Source organism: Scyliorhinus canicula, chromosome 10 (assembly GCF_902713615.1).
Source record: "Scyliorhinus canicula chromosome 10, sScyCan1.1, whole genome shotgun sequence".
Classification (NCBI taxonomy): domain Eukaryota; kingdom Metazoa; phylum Chordata; class Chondrichthyes; order Carcharhiniformes; family Scyliorhinidae; genus Scyliorhinus; species Scyliorhinus canicula.
The window spans coordinates 74,132,144-74,153,165 of NC_052155.1; the positions used below are offsets into that span (position 1 = coordinate 74,132,144).

At 44.0% G+C, this 21,022-nt stretch overlaps 1 protein-coding gene across 3 annotated transcripts in view; it reads left to right on the plus strand.

Moving 5' to 3' along the window:
* Nucleotides 1-21,022, plus strand: part of lpin2 (lipin 2) — a 136,557-nt gene that overhangs the window by 72,324 nt on the left and 43,211 nt on the right. For all 3 annotated transcript variants that reach the window (XM_038809192.1, XM_038809190.1, XM_038809189.1), the window contains exons 4-7: nucleotides 6,976-7,283; nucleotides 9,371-9,478; nucleotides 14,213-14,333; nucleotides 15,715-16,078. In XM_038809192.1, coding sequence (XP_038665120.1) covers nucleotides 6,976-7,283; nucleotides 9,371-9,478; nucleotides 14,213-14,333; nucleotides 15,715-16,078 — 901 coding nt within the window. The remainder of the gene's footprint in view (nucleotides 1-6,975; nucleotides 7,284-9,370; nucleotides 9,479-14,212; nucleotides 14,334-15,714; nucleotides 16,079-21,022) is intronic.

Below are 21,022 nucleotides of genomic sequence, written 5' to 3' on the forward strand. Positions count from 1 at the left end.
TCATTAACGTTTTGTTCTTGTATAAATGTCCACTGTTATTTAAACGGGGCACTAAGGCACGAGGTTTTTCTTCTGCTAAAAATAGTTGCTTCCTTTGTTGAGAACATATGTTTTAAGCAGCAGCCAAACATGTGGTTTTAATTATAAGTTTTGAATAGTCCTTTGTCAGAAAGCATTCTTGCCATCCTCTTCACATCAGCAGCAGCTGGTTTCTATGGTTTCCTTCATTTTGTTTTTAATGCCCTTTATTATGGATTTGGGCCTAACAAAGTTTTTTTCTCTAGAAAAAGATGAACTGAAGCAAAACCCTGTCCACTAAAGATGACCGTGCTTCAGGATAACCTTTTGTTTCAGGATTGTATATAAAAGTATGCAGGCGTTTCACTATCTGCACCATCGCTTCAGGAAATTACTAATTTCATTTGCATCCAAGACATTTTTGTAACTGACCAAACTATTAGCAATTCACCAGAAATATCACATATGAACAAGGAGCAAGAGTCGACCAGTCCCAACAGACTGCTTTACCATTTATAAGGTTATTTTATTGACCGGATCTTCACCTCAAATCTGCCTCCAGCCTACCCCGATAACCACTCACTTACCAAGAATCTAACCACCTCTGCCTTAAAAATATTCAAAGACTCTGCTTCCACTGCCTTTTTCAGGAAGGGAGTTCCAAAGAATCACCACTCTCTTGAATTAAAACATTTCTCCTCATCTCCATTTTAAACAGACAGCCGCACCTTCTCTGAAATGCTTCCAATGCATTTTCATCCTTAAATGAGGTAACCGCGGGGGGGTCGGGTCATGTTGTGAATGTGGAGGAGGCGGTGTTTCCGCAAGCTCCCGCTCACCCTTTATTTTATCCTGATGCACATTTCAGGTTTGCTTTCCCTTGGGTTACATGGCTGGCGTTCCGCCCTGGAGGTTCCCAGTTGGTGTTTTTTGCAAGAAGAGCCAAAATAAATCATTAAAATTCTCACTTATTCATGGAGGTCGGAGTGGGCTGGGGTGGGGCCCAGCTCGCAGTGGCGTAGTTACTGTTAAGTAGGCTTTCCCTTTGGTGGCACTGTGTGTTGGGATGATGGCCGAAATTGAAATTGATGTCTTGAGTGAAAACCTCAGCTCCGCGATGCAGGCTGTCAGAGCTCACTTCGAAGAATTGTGGGATACCTTTGGGAGGTGCATGCGGGTTCTTGGACTCTGGGTACTTGCCCTGGCGAGGACTTGGATTTGTGTTGTCAAGATCCTGCTGCATGGTGTGTCATTTAGCCTGACGGGTTTGAGAGATATGGACCCTGCAAGATGTGTTTGTGGGTTCAGTCCCTGGTGGGAGGTGAGTTCCCGATTTGAATTTAAAAGTTGGCTACAATGTTTTTGTTATCTTGATTTGGAGGCTGAGTGCATTACATTCGATGGAGCACAACAGATCCGATCTTCAAGGCCAGGAGTCAGTTTGGTTCTAGAAGCAAAGGGCACAATCTCAGACTAAAGGGACGATCCTTTAAAACAGTATATGCTTCATCCAATGCCAATGCTTATGTAGTTACATTGTATATCTTGTGTTGCTCTATTATGTATTCTCATGTATTTTCTTGAATATTGTTTAATTCCCTTTTCTTCCATGTACTGAATGATCTGTTGAGCTGCTTGCAGAAAAATACTTTTCACTGTACCTCGGTACACATGACAATAAACAAATCCAATCCAATCCAACAGAGATGAGGAGGAATTTCTTCATCCATAGGGTGGTGAATCTGTGGAACTCTTTGCCGCAGAAGGCTGTGGAAGCCAAATCAGAGTGTCTTTAAGACAGAGATGGATAGGTTTTTGATTAATAAGGGGATCAGGGGTTATGGGGAGAAGGCAGGAGAATGAGGATGAGAGAACTGTCAGCCATGATTGATTGGCGGAGCAGACTCGATGGGCCGAGTGGCCTAATTCAGCTCCGATGTCTTGTGGTCCGATGGACCCACCATTGGAAGTGGCCGAGCGGGTCAAGTCGTGGCCCCTGGTCGGGCCGAGGCTGTAGACCGCCTGGGCATTGGATAGATAGCATGGTGGAAATTACGGCCTTGTGCTTGTGTCTTTTGAATCCTTGAGTGCTCACTGATCCAGGTTTATCCTTTACCTGGTGCAACATGGATGGTGGCCTTATTCTGCAATTTACCCTGCAATTCTTCTATAATCCTGGACGTTACTCCCTTGTGAAGATGTTGTTTATTATTTAATTTTGTCCTTCTGCAAGGGGGCACGAGGGTGGGTGTTGTTGATTATCCTGTTCCAGCAAAATCATGTTGTGAATGTGATCTGTGTACCGTTTTGTTATTTTTGTTTTGTCTTATAATCCTTACAGTTATGGAAGCGGAGTGTTAATTTTTAATCACCCCCTTCTTGTTTATAAGGAAGATGAATGAAGTCGGAGCGGGGTGAAGGGTGAATGGTTGGGGTTGGTAGAGTTAGTTCAGTCCTCACTGAGGATAGCCCCCAAGTTTGAGATAATCGTATCTGGGTTTATTTTATAGATTTGTATATATTTTTTAAATCTTGGGGAGTAATCTGTGCTTTTATGCTTTTATCCTTAGATGGCCTGGGCAGATTTTGTATTCTGGGGAGGACTGTGTTCCTTCTGACTCCTGAGGTTGAACTGCCTTTTTGGGGGGGGGGGGGGGGGGGGGGTGGGGGGGGTGTCTTTCTGTGGTCCCCTTTTGAGTTAGTAGAACAAGATGATTTATTATTGGGGCATACGGAGGTGAGATTGCCTAATTGTGACTGGGTTGTTGAGAAGAGGGATTGCTCTTGGTATTCTTTCTGTGATGCCAGTCATTGAGTAATTTTGGGCGTCTCTCCCCTGGGAGGTCTTCTTTCTTTTTCTATCTGGGTGAGCAGGGTGCTGTTTCTAATCCTACCCTGGTCCAGTGTTTTGGAGGAGGTTCCCCTAGTAGTACCGGGAAAGAGGGATTCGGCGCGCACTCTGTGGGTGCCCTATTGTTTGAGGTCTTGACAGTGGTTCTTCTCTGATTGGGGTCCCCTCCCCCAGCTGGGGCTGGTGTGATTATCCTTTTCTTCTTGGTAGGGATTATGCATTGCCCTGGATGGGATGGGAGAGGTATGGGTTTGGCTGCAGTGCAGGTTTAGGGGTGTGCTGGAGGGCCGTGTCCTGGGATGTGCTGAGCTAGGCCAGATCTGGCACTGTGGCTAATATTCTGGGGCCTTGGGGTGCTGCCTTCTGAGGATTCTTGGGGCATCTGGGAGGTTGGGTTTTGCTGCTTTGGTGCTTGGGGGATGAGCGGAGTTATATGTTTGTTGGATATCCTGCTATTTTCCTGGGATGCCTTTTGCTTGATTGAGCAACCTATTCTCTTTTCTCTTCATTGGTTCATTGGTGTGTGCCAGGGTAATATGGAAAACGTGTTGGGTCCTGATCCCTTATCCTGTGGGTTCATTCTGGCAGTTCTCACTTTAAAAAATGTTTTCTTTTGGGAGTCTCTGAAGGTTTGATCATAATCTGAACATGTTGCTGCCGGTCCCCTCATGTATGCAATGATGTTGGTTCTGATCTGGGCCTTAGTTTGGGGGTTGTGTTGTGCGGTATATATGTAACCCGCCTTAGAACTGGGCTTTTTGTGTGTATTTTCTTTGCTTTTGCAAGGGTGGGTACGAAGAATCCGTGCTTGGCTCCTACGTAGGTGCTGATAAGCCTGGTATCTGAGGAGAAGAGGCATTGATAGGTTGTTGGTGCCTGTGGTGCTGCTGGAATTGAGGAAGATGTACGTTGTTGTTCATCCCAACATGGTGTGGAAAATCTTCCTTATTTCTCATAGTAGTTTCAGGCTGACTTGGTGTGGGCGGGAGAGCATAATTTTACCACGTTTTTCATGGCCGTATCAGTTTCTCCATTTCTGGTGGGACGAGACAGGTACCTAGTTATTTCTAATGATTGTATCGAGCCAGTGGTGGTGGTGATCCTGTGTCTGCCTGAGTGTCTCCGTCTCTGCTCATGTATGCTGAGTAGTTTATTGATCCTCCCTTATGGGGATGTATTATTTTGTAGGTTTGTTGCGTTATAAAATGTAAAAGCTTAATAAATATACTTTTTTTAAATGAGGTGTTGATACTGTACACATTACTCCAGATTTGCTCTCACTAGTGTCCTGTTCAACTGAAGCATAACCACCTACTTCTGTATTCAATTCCCCTTGCAATAAATAGATTCTATTAGCTTTCCTAATTATCTGTATCTGCATACTAGCCTTTTGTGATTCATGCACAAAGACATACAAATCTCTGCACCTGAGCTCTGAAATATCTCACCATTTAGATAATAAGCTTTTATCTTCTTCCTGCCAAAATTGACTATTTCACATTTGCCCACAATATACTCCTTTTGCCAGATCTTTTCCAACTCGCTTAACTTATCTATACTTTTTTGTAGCCTCCTTATGGCCTCTTCACAATTTACCCTACTAACTATCTTTGTCATGCACAAATTTGGAAACCATCCATCAATCTCCTGCGTTGCAGTCCCAGAACTGATTGCTGTGGCCCATCAGTCGTTACATTTTGCCAACCTGGAAAAACTCACTTATGCCTACTCTCTGCTTCCTGTTAGCCAGCCAGTCATCTTCGATCCGTACCAATATGTTATCCCCATAATATGAACTTTTACTTTATGCAATAACAATAGCTGGTTCGCAGCAGTTTTCAATTCATAAGGACTCTTTTTGCAATTGTTTCAAATGAGCCACTGTTTCTTGGAAAGTCAGCCAGTAAGATTTTATCAAAGTTATATGGCAGTCATACTAGTGGAGTCTCTCTTGCCCTAATCGGTGTGGCAAAGCCTTTCATCAGATTTTGGGAGCTATGCAAATAGCTGATTTATTGGTGAATCCATCTCCTGAATGGCTTCACACCAGGATTCAGCATTGTGGATAGTTCTGTTAAAATCAGCATTAATGTGAGAGAAATTAATTTTGTTCTTTGCTTTCAAATAGTTTTTGGTGAAACCTAATGAACTACTCAACTTGCTAACATAACTGAGCATGAGAGGTACTGTATGTCTAAATAAAATCAGATCTTCAGGCCCCACGAAGGTTGGGTTGGAGGCAGAGGAATAAGAAACTAGGAGGTTGCTGCATTGGGACATTTCCCGAACTCTTGCAGGGTAGGTTTCCAGGGAACTGGTCAGTTGCCCGCATGAGGCAGGGAGCCAATTTAAATGCTGAAGATCTCAATTAGAAGCTGTTTAGCTTTCTGCGGAGGCTGCCATCTCAATGTTGAGTTGCCCTTTGGTCCCTGGTCTGCCTCAGCAGCACCCTCCTCGGCCCTCTTCCCACTCCTTAATAGGAAGCCACCTTAATTAGCAAGGCTGGTTTAGCTCACTCAGTTAAATCTCTGGCTTTTAAAGCAGACCAAGCAGGCCAGCAGCACGGTTCGATTCCCGCACCAGCCTCCCCGGATAGGCGCCGTAATGTGGCGACTAGGGGCTTTTCACAGTAACTTCATTGAAGCCTACTCGTGACAATAAGCGATTTTCATTAATTATGAAACCCCCTTGGGGAAGATTGCTGTGCGTCTTCCATCCAAGTGCTGGCTTGGGACCCCCATTTGTCTCTGCTGCTGGGATCCCAGGTTTTCCAACCCTTGGTTTCTGAACAAACTTTAATTACAAATTATGGATAATTTTAAACATTAGCTCAGTTTAATTGACTCTCCTCAACATTGCTGGGGTAACCATTATGGAATCTGGTCTTAGGCAGCTGCAGGGAATTAATGCTCACCTCGGCAAATAGGAGCTCCCCACATCCCTGCCTCAAACTCTTATCCCAACACTTTCCAGGCAGACTGCATGCCTGATTCCACTGGGTGTAGGATGCCATTTAAAATTTTCAGCCATAATTAGGGGGAATGTAAGCAAGGCTCCACCCTCTAAAGGTCCTCGTGGGATGACCCTCGTGCTTTGGATGATAACTGGCCATTCGGTGTGTTTTTTTTATGGTGGCTGCTAAATAGTTCAACAAATCTTATGGAAGAATTATTATAGGATAAGGACAAAAAGAACTGTGAGCCATCTGTCATCCTGTGCTTTATCTCTTCTGGCTGGGATTCTTATTGTTCAACTCCAACCCTGATCCAGGCTCCACTGCCAGATGAACAGAGTGATTTCTTCAGCTCCGACAACTGATGCGGTGCCTGGGGGGCCCAGTTGATTCCCATAACTCACCAGAATTCACACTTCATCTACTGCTGCTTTTGGAAGGGCTGCACAGCCAATTCCACTCACTTGAGGCAGAAATAAAGTGTTCCCTCAACTACTTTCGGGCAAGAGACACTGAAATAGTTTCTTGACTAGCTTTTTGGTGTGTAGAACTAGCATAATGGTCCACACGATGAACCTACCTTTCATTATCCCTGCCGGCCTTTTAAAAATACAGATTTGTACAGGTGTTGAATGGACTTCTGTACATTAATTAAGCCCTCCCTTTTTCCTACTGACCTTGGGTCTAATCTTGCTGGGCTGCATGGAGCAGTATTTAATGCATTTCCATTACGCATACAAAGTTGTTGAGTTCATGAAAAAGCACATTTATGGCATAAATCTATCGCATAAAGCTATGTCTGAGGCTATAGGGTAATTGGTGTGGTAATTGTTCCACTGGTGCAGTGAAAAGATATTTTCACAGCTTGTGCTTAGACTTATTTTTAGGGTTTGGATGCCTTTTTAAAAAGGTGATGCAGAACAAGTAGTCTTCAGTTTAAAATTGAAATGATTCTACATTTTGAAGTACAACATATAAAATTGCAAAAGAAATTTGGTGATTAAAAGGTGGTCAATAATTTTAGCATGTAACTAATGTCCCCTGTTTCTGAATAATACCTTAGATGAATGACTGCATTGTTTTTCAATTTAGATACTTGTAACTTTTTTGGTATGTAAATTTATGCACCAACAATTAATTTTTTTATGACTAGGAGGAAGTTCCTCCTCACCTGGCTACTTCACCCATCCCCATAGAAGAAGGGCAGTTCTTCAAGGATATACAGCTGAACTTGGGCAAATCTCGAACAGGCCCAGGAATGGAACAGGACTTGGCCAATATAGTTCAAGGCACAATTCCAGACTCCTCAATTTTCACCAACTCAGTGAAGAAGAAAAAACGGAGGAAGAAGAAATTCAAACTCGATGGCAAAAAGGAAGACCGTGCTCCATCAGCTGGCAGTGAAGACATATTTGAAATGGATATGAGTTCTGATGAAGATAAACCAACGCATTCTCCCAGGTATAACAAACTTATCTCGTAGTTCGTAATTCTCAAAATTCTTTTGTCCTTGATTGTGCTATTTGTGATTCAGAACTGGTTTTAAAGTTTAAAGAAAAAACAATATGTCTTGAGACTAGTTTTCTACCTTGATGTCTCAGTTCATAAATACTGTTGAGTTCTCTATTTAAATGTCAATGGGTTCACTAATACCTTATTTCTGATTCGGGTTTTTCTTTTCGTGAAATTGCACAATTTTAGAGCTATCGATTGTCATGTAGTAATTCACTTACTAAATTAAAGACTATATTATCCTCTGTTATTGCATTCACTTTAGTTATTGAATACCAAGCTATTCTCATTATAGTCACTGCTATGTATTTTCAATTCAATAGAAATATTAAGTATACAGCATTCACCAAATGCTGTAGTGCAAAACAAAAGTTTGTAAGAATTGATTTGACGACAAAATCTTTTTGGCTTCTGAACACAGAAGATCGCTAGTCATTCAGCACGGTGGTGCAGTGGTTAGTACTGCTGCCTCATGACGCCGAGGATTGGGTTTGATCCTGGCCCCGGGTCACTGTCTGTGTGGAGTTTGCACATTCTCCCTGTGTCTGTGTTGGTGTCACCCCCACAACACAAAGGTGTGCAGGGTAGGTGGATTGGTCATGCTAAATTGCCCCTGAATTGGAAAAAAAATAATTGGGTGCTCTAAAATTTTTTTAAAAATCACTGGTCACTGACCAGAAAGTTCAATTTTCTTCAGCCGATCGCGACATAATGGGCCAGATTTTGATGAAAAGATAGCCATGTGCACCATTTAGACCATTGTTATTGACAAGTTGGTCAGAAATGTAGTAAAGAAGAGGTACACTATGAATTGCAAATTGCCACTGGTTTGATTCACATCTTGCTTCCCGATTTTCATGAAATTACTGCATTTTCACAGGAATTATTAGTTGCAACTTTGTAATTGCCTAATAACATAATAACCTTTTTACAGTGTGATAATTTATAACTACTATTGAACAACCTCTCAACCAGACAGTAGTAATTAAGTATCAAATCTCCTTCCTTCAGTTTGTGAATTGTTTTGGGAAACTTAAAACCAAAGTAATTATTAGTAGAAAGTCTGGGAGGCCTTTTGATGGATACTTGATCTGTGTTTAATTCATTGATTATTTGGAGTAGCACAAAAGTTCAGGACGGTAAAATCATCTAGTGATCTTTTCCTCACTTTCTGGTGAGTTCTGGTGGAAAGTAAACTATTGTGGCGGTTGTGATAAGGCAAACCTTGACTATGAATGGTCTGTGTGATCTAATACCAGCACTTAGTGCAGGCTTTCACCTCCCCACTAAGACAACCTGCTGGTAGCCACAATATTCTATTTCTGCATAGCTCACTGCCTTCTGGAGAGCTGAGACTCTGGTATTGCTGTTTCACTTCATTTAAACCATTTGATTAGATATTTGAAATGATTCAGATTATTTGTGCAGATTTCTGTGAACAAAAATCATGATGGTGTTAGCCGATGGACCAGTTGTGTATGATGCCTGTTTAACTTATAAAGAATTTCAGAATTGTTATTTTCATTTCTTGTTTATTTTCCAGCTAATCATTTTTGGATCACGAATCATTTGGTTTCTTTGCTTTGTGCCAGAGATTTAATTTGAGTACTCATTCAGCGCAACTTCAATGGAACATTGTGCAAGTGTTTGTTTCCCACCTCCAACTTCATTTCTTTTGGATTAATGTTTGTTTGAGAGAGAAAACGCACTCGATAATTTGAATGTCATAAAAGGTCTGAGGAAGGGGATTACGCTTGTGTTCCTCGGAATTTGAATCCAACTCTGATTACGATATTATATTTCAAAGTTCAGTGCAATTGTGGGGGCTGTACAAAGTTTTAATGTGGTTTTTCAGAAGAGTGTTTGGATTTCCAGAATCTTATTGTGTAACTGAAAGCAACCATCATGGAAGTCCAGTGGTTTGAAGGGCTTGCAAATATTTTCAGTCCATTACGTAATTGTCACCCTGTGAAAGAATGTGCTGATGTTATAAGGATGAATAAAAAGCCTACTCTATTATTATTTTCCTTCTGCAGGGGGTTGGCATACACCACTTTCAAGGACAATGAGTTGAAAGAATCTCCAGCCTTTTCCCACGAGGTCAATTACCCATATTCTGATGGTGACTGGTCTCCGATTGGGAGGTACATAATACAATCTTAAATTAAAGCATATAGCTTTCTCCACTGATTGTCCTACAAAACCTTTTTAATGAAACGTATAATTTCTTGATCTCACATTCTCAAATTGCAGATAGTTTCCCTTGTGATGTGTAACTTGCTTGTATGAATAAAACTCGTTTGAATTTTATTGTCTCAATCTATTGTCCAGTATTTCACATGTTGGGCATCAAGTACCACTATATCTGCACCAATAAGTACATGGGATGTTATACATCACAAAAACGCCTGCAATGATTTTTGATTCTTGACCAAAACCCACATGAGCATTGTGATTTCAATGCAAAAGGATTATATTTCTGAGCACAAAGGGTCAGTTTAAGAGCTAGGTGCACCAGCAAATCCTAGTATATGAAACATTTGTTCTTGCCAAAATACAATAGGTTGAGGATCATTTCTCACTATCCATGAGAATCTTGGCATATAAATGTTTAGAAGATAGTATTCATTCAATGTCCATGTTGAGTCCCTTGAGGACCAGTCTTTTTTTAAAAAGAGAATTAGTATTTGACAAACTCCTGATGCCATTGTCGGAAATTGCAATGTTTTCCAACTGCAACAATCCATTTGTGCCAACTATGTTTTTGAAAATATTTTATCGATTTGCCACAGTTGTATGCATACTATGATCTTTACTTGCAAGAGTGGATCTGATTGAGCGAAACACATTTTGTTTCTGCCTCGGAAGAAATTTTGAACAATATGTTGGCAGCTTTGCAAGTAGGGTTTCCTTTAGCTAAGTGGACAGATACACATCTTCTACACCACAGAGCCAAATAGACTAGGAAAGCTTAAGCTTTGATTTGCATCTAGTTGGCGGATCTCATTTCGAATAGCAGTGGAGTCCTGTAATTGGCCATGTTTCCTCCTACTCATAGCTATTTGGGAAGTTCAGATATGGATCTTAGTTAGTAGCAGCACTGCATTCAAATGCTATTTGCTGCTTAGATTTTATACATAGAACATAGAACATAGAACGATACAACGCAGTACAGGCCCTTCGGCCCTCGATGTTGCACCGACATGGAAAAAATCTAAAGGCCATCTAACCTACACTATGCCCTTATCATCCATATGCTTATCCAATAAATTTTTAAATGCCCTCAATGTTGGCGAGTTCACTACTGTTGCAGGTAGGGCATTCCACGGCCTCACCAATCTTTGCGTAAAAAACCCACCTCTGACCTCTGTCCTATATCTATTACCCCTCAATTTAAGGCTATGCCCCTCGTGCTAGCCACCTCCATCCGCGGGAGAAGGCTCTCGCTGTCCACCCTATCTAACCCTCTGATCATTTTGTATGCCTCTATTAAGTCACCTCTTAACCTTCTCTCTAAAGAAAACAACCTCAAGTCCATCAGCCTTTCCTCATAAGATTTTCCCTCCATACCAGGCAACATCCTGGTAAATCTCCTCTGCACCTGCTCCAAAGCCTCCACGTCCTTCCTATAATGAGGCGACCAGAACTGCATGCAATACTCCAAATGCGGCCATACCAGAGTTCTGTACAACTGCAACATGACCTCATGGCTCCGGAACTCAATCCCTCTACCAATAAAGGCCAACACACCATAGGCCTTCTTCACAACCCTATCAACCTGGGTGGCAACTTTCAGGGATCTATGTACATGGACACCGAGATCCCTCTGCTCATCCACACTACCAAGAATTTTGCCATTAGCCAAATATTCCGCATTCCTGTTATTCTTTCCAAAGTGAATCACCTCACACTTCTCCACATTAAACTCCATTTGCCACCTCTCAGCCCAGCTCTGCAACTTATCTATGTCCCTCTGTAACCTGGAACATCCGCACTGTCTACAACTCCACCGACTTTAGTGTCGTCTGCAAATTTACTCACCCATCCTTCTGCGCCCTCCTCTAGGTCATTTATAAAAATGACAAACAGCAACGGCCCCAGAACAGATCCTTGCGGTACGCCACTCGTAACTGAACTCCATTCTGAACATTTCCCATCAACTACCACTCTCTGTCTTCTTTCAACGAGCCAATTTCTGATCCACATCTCTCAATCACCCTCAATCCCCAGCCTCCGTATTTTCTGCAATAGCCGACCGTGGGGAACCTTATCAAAAGCTTTACTGAAATCCATATACACCACATCAACTGCTCTACCCTCGTCTACCTGTTCAGTCACCTTCTCAAAGAACTCGATAAGGTTTGTGAGACATGACCTACCCTTCACAAAACCATGCTGACTGTCCCTAATCATATTATTCCTATCTAGATGATTATAAATCGTATCTTTTATAATCCTCTCCAAGACTTTACCCACCACAGACGTTAGGCTCACCGGCCTATAGTTACCGGGGTTATCTCTACTCCCCTTCTTGAACAAAGGGACCACATTTGCTATCCTCCAGTCCTCTGGCACTATTCCTGTAGCCAATGATGACCTAAAAATCAAAGCCAAAGGCTCAGCAATCTCTTCCCTGGCTTCCCAGAGAATCCTAGGATAAATCCCATCCGGCCCCGGGGACTTATCTATTTTGACCTTGTCCAGAATTGCCAACACTTCTTCCCTACGCACCTCAATGTCATCTATTCTAATAGCCTGGGTCTCAGCATTCTCCTCCACAATATTATCTTTTTCTTGAGTGAATACTGACGAAAAGTATTCATTTAGTATCTCGCTTATCTCCTCAGCCTCCACACACAACTTCCCACCACTGTCCTTGACTGGCCCTACTCTTACCCTAGTCATTCTTTTATTCCTGACATACCTATAGAAAGCTTTTGGGTTTTCCTTGATCCTACCTTCCAAATACTTCTCATGTCCCCTCCTTGCTCGTCTCAGCTCTCTCTTTAGATCCTTCCTCGCTTCCTTGTAACTATCAAGCGCCCCAACTGAAACTTCACGCCTCATCTTCACATAGGCCTCCTTCTTCCTCTTAACAAGAGATTCCACTTCTTTGGTAAACCACGGTTCCCTCGCTCGACCCCTTCCTCCCTGCCTGACTGGTACGTACTTATCAAGAACATGCAATAGCTGTTCCTTGAACAAGCTCCACATATCCAGTGTGCCCAACCCTTGCAGCCTACTTCTCCAACCAACACATCCTAAGTCATGTCTAATGGCATCATAATTGCCCTTCCCCCAGCTATAACTCTTGCCCTGCGGGGTATACTTATCCCTTTCCATCACTAACGTAAAGGTCACCGAATTGTGGTCACTGTTTCCAAAGTGTTCACCTACCTCCAGATCTAACACCTGGCCTGGTTCATTACCCAAAACCAAATCCAATGTGGCCTCGCCTCTTGTTGGCCTGTCAACATATTGTGTCAGGAAACCCTCCTGCACACATTGTACAAAAAATGACCCATCTAATGTACTCAAACTATATCTTTTCCAGTCAATATTTGGAAAGTTAAAGTCTCCCATAACAACTACCCTGTTACTTTCGCTCTTTTCCAGAACCATCTTCGCCATCCTTTCCTCTACATCCCTAGAACTATTAGGTGGCCTATAGAAAACTCCCAACAGGGTGACCTCTCCTTTCCTGTTTCTAACCTCAGCCCATACTACCTCAGAAGAAGAGTCCCCATCTAGCATCCTTTCCGCCACCGTAATACTGTCCTTGATTAGCAGCGCCACACCTCCCCCTCTTTTGCCCCCTTCTCTGAGCTTACTAAAACACCTAAACCCCGGAACCTGCAACAACCATTCCTGTCCCTGCTCTATCCATGTCTCTGAAATGGCCACATCATCGAAGTCCCAGGTACCAACCCATGCTGCCAGTTCCCCTACCTTATTTCGTATACTCCTGGCGTTGAAGTAGACACACTTCAAACCACCTACCTGAACACTGGCACCCTCCTGCAAAGTCAAATCTGTGCTCCTGACCTCTATACTCTCAATCTCCCGTACCCCAAAACTACAATCCAGGTTCCCATGCCCCTGCTGAATTAGTTTAATAAAATTAATACCTTTTATTAATGCTCATTTCTGGTGAAACAATGTTATTCGGCCAAGGTGGTTAGAACTCTTACTTCACATGTGGGTGGATGCCTTGTGTCAGCTAGGACATAGAACATACAGTGCAGATGGAGGCCATTCGGCCCATGGAGTCTGCACCGACCCACCCAAGCCCTCACTTCTGCCCTATCCCAATAACCTTTTTGGACACCAAGGGCAATTTAGCATGGCCGATCCACCTACGTCTGCACGTCTTTGGACTGTGGGAGGAAACTGGAGCACCCGGAGGAAACCCACACAGACATGGGGAGAACGTACAGACTCCACACAGACAGTGATCCAGCAGGAATCGAACCTGGGACCCTGGCGCTGTGAAGCCACAGTGCTAGCCACGTGTGCTATTGTGCTGCCCACATGAACAATGATCCCTTGGACAAGATCCTAAAAAGCTGACTGTGTTCATGAGCACCTACCTCAAAAATTTAGAAGGAAAATGAAAGGGAAAATGTTACATTAAATTTTTATTTGAACCATGACTACAGAAAACCCTTTATCAGATTAATTCTGTGCGTGATCATGTTGAAGAAAACATAAATTATTAACCATTACTCCCAAGGCTCTCCAAAGTCAGTTCTTTAGATTCTGGTTAAAATAACTACAGTACAAGACACTTGGAACTGTTGCTGACAGATTATTTGTTTGTTTGTTTGATGCATTCCATTGAAAATGCTGTTTTTCTTTACCCTTTGTTTCACATTTAGCATGTCAAGTTCCGAGCCCTTTTTTCCTAAAAGTGACTCTGAATTGGTGGTGAAACCATCTGATATGCCGGTGGAGTCCCACATGCGGTGGGCATGGGGAGGATTTCCAGAATCAACGAGGGTAATTAATGAATTTAATTGAAACTCTTTTTGCATTATATTTCCTGTTAGTCAAGTTTTGCCATTATTAGAATTATTAACATTTAAAAAATAAAACTATAGACATACATTATATTGTTAGCATTTTTTCTTATTGTGAAATTGCCTTAAATGGGATGGGGGGGGGGGGGGGGGGGTGGTTTAGTGGAAGATGTATGAACAGTTGCCTAGGAAGACAGGTGAATTATTAGTTTTCAGAAGGATGATGGTTTAGAATTAGTTGCCATGGAGGTATTTTAATGGTTGAAGTGTTTTTTTAAGATTTGGAATCTTGAACGAATGGCATCAACTACACTGACTGCAGCAAAGAATAGAATTGAGATCTTGCAAAGAAACTCCAAAAGTCGAGTTAGATAAGTGCAAAAGCGCAAGGGAAGTCGTTTTCACTCAAGTGTGATACACTCCATACAGAAATAACGTGATAAAATGACTGGTGAGATGGTGTAGGACGAAAGGGGGTTTTATTCCGAGAGTTGGACAAATTCAGGGATAACGTGTTCTGAAAAGATCATCTGATCAGTGGTGAGACCAATGTCCTTGCTGGGTAAGCAACTACTGCTTATGGAGAAGAATTAAATAAATATGGAAAGGGAGAGATGAGGAACAACATAGAAAGAGAATGAGTGCCACTTTTCTACATAGTGGGCATCGAATACTCAAGCAAAGAGTTAATGATGAACTTGTGCAAGTAAATCATGAGATCACTCTTACCATCACTGGAGAGAAATTAGAGATTTCTTCAAGTAGATAAATCGCTTTGCTGCAGGATGTAGTTGAGACAGATTATTGCCTTTTTGGGACTAGTTCAATAAATATTTTTAGATTGATTACCAATGTATAAATGGTGCAAGGGTAGTGTTTCTCGGTGATGCATCCTAACACATACATGCATTCCTATTAGATCATGCATACCCATTAGATTTGGACATTCAGTAAGTCGTGCATTAATTCCCCCAGGTTCTTCCCATGCTCACCATTATTGAACATAATCCTGTATGGTGTACCATCTTGCATGTATCTATATGAGACATGTCATTCTGCATTGCATCCAGGTCTGTTTGCACTCTTTTCATTTAAATTTATGACGTACCCACATATTTGCAAATTTTAGTTTTCCCACCACCTGACAGCCTGTGCTTCCATTTGGATCATTAATGGCAAGATTTTGCCATTGATTCATAATTCTACACGTCTTACCTTCCATTAACTGAAGAGGTTTGCTATGCAACAATTTGTGATTGGTTAAATTAAATGTTTAGTTGATGTTTTTGTAAGTCGAAAGAAGTGAAATTGTTTCCTTGACTTAAAACTAAAATTACAAGATCTTTGGTTTGAACTTGCAGGTTATTAAAAGGGAGAGGTTGGAACAGCCAGAAACCTTCAATATTACACCATCTGAAAGCACTCACTTCAGGGTTATCCTCGGTTCTGATGCCATGGATGTGGATGTCAATCTTGGGGAAATTGCAACTTGTACAGTACTGAAACATGAGGTTAGAGCTCATGTGAGCATTAGCCAGACAGTTACTGACAGTGAAGTTGCATCTTCTGAGAACATTCCCATCGACACACTTTCACAATCCCAACATGCTCAGAGTATCCCAGCAACTGGAGTTTCTGCAATGTCTCCAAAGGACAGCGTCATTACAGTACCTGAAACCCAGACTCCAGTTGTTACAAAATTGGACTCCCCATCAAAGAAAAAAGGTAATGGCTTTGCGTAGTGCTCCCACTGTTATTGTTTATGCAAAGGGTATGAACATGTGATTAATTCATCTATATAGTACTGATTTATATTGCTTGTCGTTGAGCGTGATATCCAAGAGAAATATTTACTTTAGGAGATTCTTTCAAATGCCTAAAACTGTAGTTAAGTTGTTTTTTTTTTCCTTCCGAGTGCTGCTGGTGTTCTGAGATATCCAAAGAAAAGCAGAGATAGTCAGCTGAAGTATTGATTATTTAGCTAGTGGTTTGGGCCCATGCTTTGCGGTGCTAAACATGTCTTGAGACATTGTGGGCTGGATTTTGCTGCGATTCTGGACCAGGAACGCCAAAGTGAAGACAACAAGATGTTGGCAATCTTCCTGGAGGTGGCCAATTAAGAAATAGCCTCTCTGGGCAGCACGGTGGCACAGTGGTTAACACTGCTGCCTCACTGTGCCGATGTCCCAGGTTCAATCCCGGCCCTGGGTCACTGTCTGTGTGGAGTTTGCACATTCTCCCTGTGTCTGCATGGGTTTTGCTCCCTCAACCCAAAGATGTGCACGTTAGGTGGATTGGCCATGCTAAATTGCTCTTAATTGGAAAAAATTAATTGGGCATTGTAAATTTTCAAAAAAAGAAAAAGAAAAGTCGCCTCTCTGAATCCTGTCTGATTCAGGATAGCAGGTGGAACAGTGAATCACAAGGCTCATAAAAAGATTTAAAGAAACAGTACCAGTATCCTGGCTTGTCTCTGGGTTGGCCACTTCCAGGCAATGGCTCAGCTTTGGCAATCACAGGTGTTCCATCTGCTATTGGGACCATCCTGATGATGCACGATCAGTTACACAAAGGTGAGAGTTGGATGCAATCGAGGCTTTATTACACTAACATGTGTGACCTCCTACAGCTGGCGAAGTGGCTGCTGGACTGGGAGCACACATATTTCTACTCCGCCTACTGGGCAGAGCTAGCAGGCAGGGAACTACCCCCGTACCTGCATAAGAACTAGGAGCAGGAGTAGGCCATCTCGCCCCTCGAGCCTGCTCCACCATTCAATGAGATCCTGGCTGATCTTTTGTGGACTCCGCTCCACTTTCCGGCCCGAACACCAAAACCCTTAATCCCTTTATTCTTCAAAAAACTATCTATCTTTACCTTAAAAACATGTAATGAAGGAGCCTCAACTGCTTCACTGGGCAAGGAATTCCATAGATTCACAACCCTTTGGGTGAAGAAGTTCCTCCTAAACTCAGTCCTAAATCTACTTCCCCTTATTTTGAGGCTATGGCCCCTAGTTCTGCTTTCACCCGCCGGTGGAAACAACCTACCCGCATCTATCCTATCTATTCCCTTCATAATTTTATATGTTTCTATAAGATCCCCCTCATCCTTCTAAATTCCAACGAGTACAGTCCCAGTCTACTCAACCTCTCCTCGTAATCCAACCCCTTCAGCTCTGGGATTAACCTAGTGAATCTCCTCTGCACACCCTCCAGTGCCAGTACGTCCTTTCTCAAGTAAGGAGACCAAAACTGAACGCAATACTCTAGGTGTGGCCTCACTAACACCGTATAAAATTGCAGCATAACCTCCCTAGTCTTAAACTCCATCCCTCGAGCAATGAGGGACAAAATTCCATTTGCCTTCTTAATCACCTGTTGCACCTGTAAACCAACTTTGTGACTCATGCACTAGCACACCCAGGTCTCTCTGCAGAGCAGCATGCTTTAATATTTTATCATTTAAATAACAATCCAGTTTGCTGTTATTCCTACCAAAATGGATAACCTCACATTTGTCAACGTTGTATTCCATCTGCCAGACCCTAGCCCATTCACTTAACCTATCCGAATCCCTCTGCAGACTTCCAGTATCCTCTGCACTTTTTGCTTGACCACTCATCTTGGTGTCATCTGCAAATTTGGACACATTGCCCTTGGTCCCCAACTCAAAATCATCTATGTAAATTGTGAACAATTGTGGGCCCAACTCTGATTCCTGAGGGACACCACTAGCTACTGATTGCCAACCAGAGAAACACTCATTAATCCCCACTCTTTGCTTTCTATTAATTAACCAATCCTCTATCCATGTTACTACTTTACCCCTAATGCCATGCATCTTTATCTTATGCAGCAACCTTTTGTATGGCACCTTGTCAAAGGCTTTCTGGAAATCCAGATATACCACATCCATTGGTTCCCCGTTATCTACTGCACTGGTAATGTCCTCAAAAAATTCCACTAAATTAGTTAGGCACGACCTGCCCTTTCTGAACCCATGCTGCGTCTGCTCAATGGGACAATTTCTATCCAGTACAGGGCCTTACCACAAAACACCTACACCGACATCCTCTATATACAATATATACATCAGAGGTGACTACCACATGAAAATGAAAAATTGAAATGAAATGAAAATCGCTTATTGTCACAAGTAGGCTTCAAATGAAGTTACTGTGCAAAGCCCCTAGTCGCCACATTCCGGCGCCTGTTCGGGGAGGCTGGTACGGAAATTGAACCGTCCTGCTGGCCTGCCTGGGTGTGCTTTCAAAGCCAGCGATTTAGCCCTGTGCTAAACCAGCCCCCTCGTTAAGATTGAGTCTGGCGGGGGTGGTGGAGAACTTTTCCAGGTAGACTTTTCAAAGTACAGAGAGAAAAAAAATTGAGTCCAGCGGGGTGGAGGGGAAAATTATGTACAGATATTACAGATTCAGTCGGTCCGGAGCCTTGATCTGCCGTCGGGAGCGCCGCAGTGGTGGCGGTGATTCCGATGTCGGTTTGGACTTCGGTGACTCCAGGAGTGGTGTCGAAATCCTCTTCATCCTCGGGTGTGAGCAAGGTGGGGACGGATTATCCCAGGGCGGGGGCTGTGGTGGGGTTCGCCGTGGGAGGGGAGGGTGGCGCCGGTTCGGAGTTTGGGGGGGGGGGGGGGGGAGAACCAGCTGGTGCCAGGTCGCTGAGGGAGACTGTATCTTTGTGGCCGTCGGGGTACACTACGTAGACGTACTGTGGGTTGCCGTGAAGTAGCTGCACCCTCTCAACCAACGGGTCCGCCTTGTGAAGCCGTAAGTGCTTACGGAGGAGTACGGGTCCTGGATCTGTGAGCCAAGTCGGGAGCGACACCCCTGAGGTGGACTTCCTAGGGAAGGCAAAGAGACGTTCATTGTGTGTTTCATTAGTCGCGGTGCACAGGAGCGACCAAATGGAGTGCAAGGCATCGGGAAGGACCTCCTGCCAGCGGGAGGCCGGGAGATTTCTGGACTGTCGGGCCAGCTGGACGGCCCTCCAGACCGTCCCATTCTCCCTCTCCACCCGACCATTTCTCCGGGGGTTATATCTGGTCGTCCTGCTCGAGGCAATGCCCCTGTTGAGCAGGAACTGACGCAGCTCATCGCTCATGAATGAGGATCCCCTGCCGTTGTAGACGTAGGCGGGGAAGCTGAACAGCACGAAGATGGTGTTGAGGGCCTTGATGACTGTGGCAGACGTCATGTTGGGGCATGGAATGGCGAAGGGGAATCTGGAATACTCATCGACCACACTGAGCAAGTAGGTGTTACGGTCGATGGAGGGAAGGGGCCCTTTGAAGTCCACGCTGAGGCGTCCAAAGGGGCGGGAGCCCATTACAAGGCGCGAACGGTCTGGCCGATAGAAGTGCGTTTTGCACTCCGCGCAGACCTGGCAATAGCCGTGACTTCCTCGCTGGAGTAGGGCAGATTGCGAGCCTTGATGAAATGGTAAAAACGTATGACCCCCGGGTGACAGAGGTTGTGGTGCAGAGTCTGGAGACGGTCCACTTGTGCACTGGCACATGTACCACGAGCTAGGGCATCGGGGGGCTCGTTGAGCTTACGGAGGCGATACAAAATCTCGTAGTTGTAGGTGGAGAACTCGGTCCTCCACCTCAAGATTTTATCGTTTTTGATCTTGCCCCGATGTGTGTTGTTGAACATGAAGGCTACCGACCGTTGGTCAGTAAGGAGAGTGAATCCCCTGCCGGCCAGTTATGCCTCGAATGCTGCACAGCTTCAACGATGGCTTGGGCCTCTTTCGACGGAGGAATGCCGAATTTCGGAGGCGTGTAGGATTTTGTGAGAAAAATGCCATGGGCCTGTATGCCTGGTTGAGGGTGGCGGCTAGAGCGACGTCTGATGCGTCGCTCTCGACTTGAAATGGTAACGTCTCATCGACTGCGTGCATCGTGGCCTTGGGCGTGTCAGCCTTAATATGTTGAAGCCTGGTGAGCCTTGGCCGTCAGGGGAAACAGAGTGGATTGAATGAGTGGACGGGCCTTGTCCACATAGTTTGAGACCCACAGGCGTAATAAGAGAAGAACCCCAGGCATCGTTTGAGGGCCTTGGGCAGTGGGGAGGGGGCATTCCATGAGGGGGCGCATGCGGTCGGGAATCAGGCCCAGAACTCTATTCTGGACCCCATAGCCGAGGATGGCTAAGAGGTTCATGCTGAATACGCACTTCTCCTTGTTATAAGTTAGGTTGAGGAGAGTGGCGGTGTTGGGAAGTTTGGTAAGGTTGGCGTTTTGGTCCTGCTAATCGTGGCCGCAGATGGTGACATTGTCCAGGTACGGGAAGGTGGCCCGCAGTCCGTACCGGTCAACCGGTCAACTTCTAAAGCAGGCCAGCAGCACGGTTCGATTCCCGTACCAGCCTCCCCGGACAGGCGCCGGAATGTGGCGACTAGGGGCTTTTCACAGTAACTTCATTGAAGGCTACTCGTGACAATAAAGCGATTTTCATTTTTCATTTCATTTGGTACATTTCCCGTTGAAAAACCGAGACCCCGTTGGTGACGCCAAACGGAACCCTGAGAAAGTGGTAAAGGCGGCTATCTTCTTCGAAGGCAGTGTATAGGCGGTCTGCCTTACGGATGGGGAGCTGCTGGTAGGCGGATTTCAGGTCTACAGTTGAGAAGACCCGGTACTGTG